This window comes from Megalops cyprinoides, chromosome 15, assembly GCF_013368585.1.
Source record: "Megalops cyprinoides isolate fMegCyp1 chromosome 15, fMegCyp1.pri, whole genome shotgun sequence".
In the NCBI taxonomy this organism is placed as follows: Eukaryota; Metazoa; Chordata; class Actinopteri; order Elopiformes; family Megalopidae; genus Megalops; species Megalops cyprinoides.
The window spans coordinates 28,406,549-28,413,269 of NC_050597.1; the positions used below are offsets into that span (position 1 = coordinate 28,406,549).

Below are 6,721 nucleotides of genomic sequence, written 5' to 3' on the forward strand. Positions count from 1 at the left end.
GACTTTATAATTTTATACATGCCATGTGTTGCAATTATTTCTTTTATAGAAGGCTTAAAATGTACCACCCTTAACATGTGCAAATATTTTACCCATCACAAGACCAAAGAACTGAAAACATACTTAGTCATCTTTTTGGGAAAATGTTGCACCCGTCATTACTAGATTGTTATTGCCTAAACGATGCACCAAAAATAATGCGATTAAAGGTTTACTGAAAGCAAAAGCCTCTTATGTTGATGGTGCCAGAAAGCATGCTGTGGAAACAGTCTCTTGTATTAAAGAGAATGAAGCTTGGCTGAGACAGGCACTGTGTAGACTGGATCGGAAAAGTAAACTTGCAAAAATGGCAAGGCCTCCACTTTTTTTAGGTACTCTGACGTTCTTCAGTGCTGTTTTTGCTGTCTGGTGCTCTTTCCAACCAGCTTTGGTCCTGGATATGGCAAAGATACTGCTGGACAACTACTGCTTCCCAGAGAATCTGGTTGGCATGCAGGAGGCAATACAGCAAGCAATCAACAGTGGTGAAATCCTCCGGATATCAGATCCAAAAACGCTGTCAGCCGTCCTGACCGCCGGTGTGCAGGGCGCACTGAACGACCCCCGCCTGACTGTTTCCTACGAGCCCAACGCTGCCCCTGCGAAGCCGCCTGGCCGCCCCCGCCTGTCTCCTGAGCGCCTGATTAAAATGGTCAAAAATTCGGTCAAGTTCGAGGTGCTGGAGAACAACATTGGTTACCTGAGGATGGACCGCATAATGGGAAAGGAAGTGACTGAGAAGATTGGATCCTTTCTCTTCGAGTACATCTGGAACCGGGTCTCACCGACCTCTGCGCTGATTTTTGACCTCCGCTATGCTACTTCTGGGGAAATATTGGGCATCCCTTACATAGTGTCCTATTTCTCCAATGCCACGCCACCCATTCACATTGAGTCGGTGTATGATCGACCCAGCAACAGCACAAAGGAGCTGTGGACTTTACCAGCATTTCCTGGTAAGAGGTATGGGACTCTCAAAGATCTGATCATTTTAGTGAGCAAGCGCACTATGGGTGCTGCTGAGAGCATTGCCTACACCTTGAAGCACCTGCATCGAGCTATTGTCGTGGGGGAGAGATCTGCTGGGGGATCTGTCAGTATTGAGAAGCTGAGGATCGGGGAGTCTAAGTTTTATATCACAGTCCCTGTCGCCAGATCCATCAACCCTATCACAGGACAAAGCTGGGAGGTGAGTGGAGTGTCGCCCTCTGTGACTGTCAATCCCAAGGACGCGGTTGAAAAAGCCAAGTCCATAATCAGGGTCAGAGGTGCCATCCCAAAGGCCGTCCAGAGCATCTCGGATATAATTAGCCAGTTCTACTCATTCACAGACAGGGTCCCAGCTCTACTTCAGCAGTTTTCATCTGCTGACTTCTTTTCTGCAATCTCAGAAGAGGACCTGGCAGCCAAGCTGAACTATGAACTCCAGTCTTTAACCGAGGACCCCCGCTTGATTGTCAAAATAAAGTCAGACCCCTCCACCGTCACCGAAGACTTTGATGAGCTGGCCCAGCTGCCTGGGAGCCCAGCGTTGCAAGGGAGTGAAGCTTCGGCAGAGGCTTTCAGGGCAAGTGTTTTGCCCAGAAACACAGGTTACCTCCGGTTTGACGACTTTGGCGAAGTGTCCAATTTGGTGTTGTCGCAGCCACAGGTGGTCAGGAAGGCCCTGGACTCCATCAAAGGCACAGAAAACCTTGTCCTGGACCTCCGCTCCAACCCCGGAGGACCTTCAGAGGTGGTGCCTCTACTGTTGTCCTACCTCCATGACCCGTCTCCCACAATACACTTCTATACAATTTACAGCCGGGTGGGCAACACTACGACTGAATTCCATTCGCTGCCCAGCACCCTGGGCCCACCCTATGGATCGAAGCGAGGGGTCTATGTCCTGACGAGCCACTACACCGCCACAGCTGCTGAGGAGTTTGCCTACCTTATGCAGTCACTGAACAGGGCAACTGTCATAGGGGAGATCACGTCCGGTACGCTGCTGCACTCCAAATCTTTTCAGGTGGAAGGCACGGACATCTTCATCACTGTCCCCATCATAAACCTCATTGACAACAATGGGGAGTGCTGGCTTGGAGGGGGTGTCGTCCCAGACGCTATCGTGCTGGCGGAGGAAGCACTGGACAAAGCATTTGAAATCATCGCTTTCCATCCAGAGGTTCACTCCTTGGTAGAGGGCACAGGAGAGCTTGTGGAAAGCCACTATGCCATCATGGAAGTTGCTGCAAAGGTGCCGAAGGTCCTGAGGTCCAAATGGGTGGAAGGTCTGTATAGATCTGTTGTTGACTACGAGTCCCTGGCCTCCGAGCTGACCACGGACCTGCATGACATATCAGGAGATCACCGCTTGCATGTGTTCTACAGCGACATAGAGCCGGACACGTTCGAAGAGGTGCCAAAAATTCCTACTGCTGAGGAACTTGGGTATATCATCAATGACCTCTTCAAGACTGAGGTCCTTCCTGGCAACATGGGCTACCTGAGGTATGACATGATGGCAGATGTGGAAACGGTGAGGGCCCTTGGCCCTCAGCTTGTAAAGCTTGTCTGGAGCAAGCTGGTGAACACCGACGCGTTGATAATCGACATGAGGTACAACACAGGGGGCTACTCCACCTCCATCCCACTGCTCTGCTCCTACTTCTTTGAAGCAGAGCCTCCACGCCACCTCTACACCGTATTCGACCGCTCCACAGCAACCATGACCAAGGTTATGACTCTTCCAAAGGTTCTGGGGAGGCGATACAGCTCACGGAAAGGAGTTTACATTCTCACGAGTCACATGACAGGATCGGCGGCAGAGGTTTTCACCAGGGCAATGAAAGACCTGAACAGGACCACAGTCATTGGGGAGCCCACTATTGGGGGGTCCCTCTCCAGTGGCACATACCAAATTGGGAACAGCCCTCTCTATGCCTCTGTTCCCACCCAGGCAGTCCTGAGTGCAGTGACTGGGAAGGTCTGGAGCATCTCCGGTGTGGAGCCGCATGTCACTGCCCCGGCCAACGAAGCTCTTAGCGCCGCCCAAAAAGTCATCCGCCTCAGAGCCAAAGTCCCATCAATCGTCAAGGCTCTGGCAGCTTTGGTGGCTGACAACTATGCCTTCCCTGCAATAGGGGCAGAGGTGGCAGAGAAACTGATAGACCTTGCCAAGAGGGGCCACTACAGCATGGTCAGTTCTGAAGCCGAGCTGGGGGCCAAACTCTGTGTTGACCTCGGAGAGCTTTCCAAGGATAAGAATGTAAGGATGGCTTACATTCCAGAGCCCTCCAAGGCCAATGTTGGAGGGACCTTCCACAAGCAGGTAACACCTTGTTCTTTTCCAGATACAAGATAATAATGGTTAAGTGGGGGGTACAAGAGAAAGCTGGCCCCATACCCTCAATACATGCACACCAAAACACTTTTACCGTCATATGTCTGAAGCCAGAGCAGCTTTTTATATTGCTGTTTCCCCATTCTTCTTTTTGCACAACCCATAAAAGATTTGGGGTGGAGCTGATGTCTCATATTATTGATGCTTTCATCATCTTTTCAGATTCCACCCCCAGAGGCATTGGCTGAACTCATCAAGGTTTCCTTCCACACAGATGTGTTTGAGAACAACGTTGGGTACCTTCGCTTTGATTCGTTTGGCGATTTTGAAGTCACTGCTAAAGTTGCAGAGCTACTGGCAGAGCATGTATGGAACAAAATCAAGGATACTGAGGCTTTGATTCTCGATCTAAGGTAAGTGCTGTCCTCTGTTCTCTCTTATGAGTCATCGGGAGACAGTACGAAGTGAACTAATCTCCACTTCAAGTTGTGTGTTAATTTGATAAAACTATGTATTATGAGTCATTACCATGTCATACCAAATTATAATGTCAGTGTAATGTTACTTACAATATGGATGCAACATAGAAGATTTTTCACACCCTATGTTGGTTGGCGTAAGTATTTGTAAATGGTCATGTAGTGCTTATTAATGTCATCCTTTTGAAGGTTTTATGTAATTCTTTTGTAGGACCCATCTTTGAAAGTGTCACCATCAAATTTCCCCCTTTTAACTTTTTTTACAGGTACAATGTGGGTGGATCCACTGCATCTGTCCCTGGCTTGTGCTCCTATTTCTTTTATGCAAATCAGAAAATCCTCCTGGACAAACTATACAACAGATCCTCTGATACCACTATGGAAATGTGGACCTCGTCAGAACTTATGGGTATTTTGAACATTTCTAAAATCTGTTTTAACAATACTGCCGCCTGTGTAACTTTTTAAAGACACTAGCCACCAGAGACAAAGCAATCAGACAACAGACAAAACAACAACAAACACAGCTACGTTTTGGGGTGCAACTGAGCCGCTGCGTCTGTGCGTGCCGCCATCTTGGGTTTTTCCCAACAATACATAGTTTAGTTTAAAGTGTCAGCTAGAAATAGGAACATGACTTCAAATTGTCCAAAATACATAGGTTTTCTTTAAACAACATTTAGGTCAGTGTTTTGACCCTAGCTGTTAAAGTAGGATTCTGCTGTTGACTTTTCTAGGTTTGAATAAATAATGTGTATTTTGTAGTATAATAATGAAAGTCTTGGCTCATTTTCTCTGCAAGATTCTCTTATTGTAAGGTGTGAAGATGGCTTGAATATATATACATATTGTACCCAAGAGGGTGCAGATTGATTCTTAGACACAGCATCCCTTAGGAGGTCCAATATCCTGTCAGTTTGTCGTATTCCAGTGATACATACAAATTACCATACAATTTATGCCATCAGTGGCCAGTGAACAGAAAAGAGAATGAGAAGTTACCTTTAATATTGATTGTCCTGAACATTTTTATTGTTTTTTTTTTCAAGATTAGCAAACTGACCTATTTCAAGAGAAGCCCTCCATCAGCAGCTGATATCCTCTGAGTAAATTGTAATGAATTTGATTTCATTACCTTTGTGCACTTCACATGAAGTCATTTTAATTATAACCGGTGGATCAGGCTAAACTGTATTATTTTGATCACAACAAAGTGATCATAGATTGGTTTTTAGCTTAAAACCAATTGATTTTCATTAAATGATTTAATGTGAAGTGCAGGCACATAATGCCATGGTATTAAATGGAATCAATCAGCTGTTGACAGGTGGTGCTTCAAAACTGCCAGCTTCAATAATCGTGAGATACTCTCAAGAAAAGGTTCAGGACAATAAGATGAAAGTAAAGTACCCATCCACCTCTGTGTACTGCACATGGGCTTCCATGTTTGCATATGTGCAGTTGTGTCTGCTGCTAGTTATGATGTAGGGTACAACCAATGCACTGAGGCTCAGTTTACATTAGGCACTGGCCAGTGAGCAGCAATGTATTTCTCTAATTTCCACAAGACATTTCCATTCTTCTGTGAGAGCTGAAGTCAGTTACATCCACAAAAACCATCACGCTCCATTGTACTGTCCAGCTCCAATAAAATAATAGGCAGAAAGTAGCATTTATAGCAGTACTGGATGTATTGATCAAATTTGTATTGATGTTAGTTTTTGCATTTTGATCCAGGCACACCATAAAAACTGAATGTGTTGGTATGCCACTACTTAATACTTTTACACCTTGTTTTACATTGAATTATCCCTTCAACATTTGCTTGGAGTGACTGGGTGATTCTCTGAATGTCTGTCACTGTCAAGGGGAGCGGTATGGGGCGGAAAAGAAAGTGATCGTCCTGACAAGTGCTGCCACGGCCGGCGCCGCTGAGGAGTTCGCCCACGTCCTGAAGAAGCACGGCAGGGCCACGGTCATTGGCCGAGCGACGAGCGGCGGCTCCCAGCCCCCCACAACCTTCCAGGTGGACGGCACCGACCTGTACCTGAGCCTCCCTGTCACCCGCTCCGACACCCCCTCCTGGGAGGGCGTGGGGGTCTTCCCCCACATCCCCGTGCCCACAGACGATGCCCTGAACAAAGCGAAGGAGATCCTGAACAAGCACCTCAGGGGCGGAGAGTGAGCTCGCTCCGCGCTGGCAAAACGTGGTGGGGGGACTGTGGGTAAGGGAGGCTCCACGAGCCCTAAAATGGGCGGAGCTAAAAACACACCATCTGCGACTCGCTGCAAACCAATCACAGTGGCCTCGCTGTGGACAGCGGGTCTGTACGAGTCAGTATGTGACGTCACATGGTAGTGCCGCCCGTTTTTGGGTTCGTGAAGCCTCACTCTCCCAGCACTGTGGTGTGTTCTTGAAGGCCCTCCACATCTCTGCTCCCTATATCCTGGTGTTGCATTTTAAGTGTGCTGTTCATAGCAGGTATTTGCTCTCGTTCGCTAGATTGTGTGCATAATAATAAAGCATAATAATAATATGAATATTGCGAAATTTTAAACATTTGATAGCTTTGAAAGAGAATAATCATGACAGTATCAGTGATGTAGCCATATTGAGTTAAGGTGGTTAAAACATCTATTAAAACTTTAATAGTACTTTAAAACTTTGGCCTCTACTCATGAAGCATAATCTAGTTAACGATTAAGTTTCTGTAAATGTCATTACTCAAAACCATGCAAACTGTATGTTATTGTGTTGATGTCCTGTGAATAGCGGCTTCTGTGTCTTCCCATCTTGTCTGCTGTAATGTGGGTCGTTTTAAAGGTAAAACTTTATATGCCTGTGTTTTACATTATGTTTTGTGTCAAGTTCTCTAAC

General features: G+C 46.5%; 1 protein-coding gene across 1 annotated transcript; it reads left to right on the forward strand.

Moving 5' to 3' along the window:
- The first annotated feature begins 346 nt into the window (after window positions 1–346).
- On the forward strand, window positions 347–6,028 carry LOC118790401 (retinol-binding protein 3-like). The gene is made up of 4 exons (XM_036547304.1): window positions 347–3,352; window positions 3,587–3,777; window positions 4,110–4,252; window positions 5,712–6,028. The coding sequence occupies exons 1-4, from the start codon at window positions 347–349 to the stop codon at window positions 6,026–6,028; spliced, it is 3,657 nt and encodes a 1,218-aa protein (XP_036403197.1).
- The last annotated feature ends 693 nt before the right edge of the window (window positions 6,029–6,721 follow it).

Excerpts from the sequence above, each read along its gene's own strand:
- LOC118790401 (XM_036547304.1), top strand. The coding sequence starts at position 347 with ATGGCAAGGCCTCCACTTTTTTTAGGTACTCTGACGTTCTTCAGTGCT. Across the intron at positions 3,353-3,586 it reads GAGGGACCTTCCACAAGCAG|ATTCCACCCCCAGAGGCATT; the intron begins GTAACACCTTGT and ends TCATCTTTTCAG. Across the intron at positions 4,253-5,711 it reads GACCTCGTCAGAACTTATGG|GGGAGCGGTATGGGGCGGAA; the intron begins GTATTTTGAACA and ends GTCACTGTCAAG.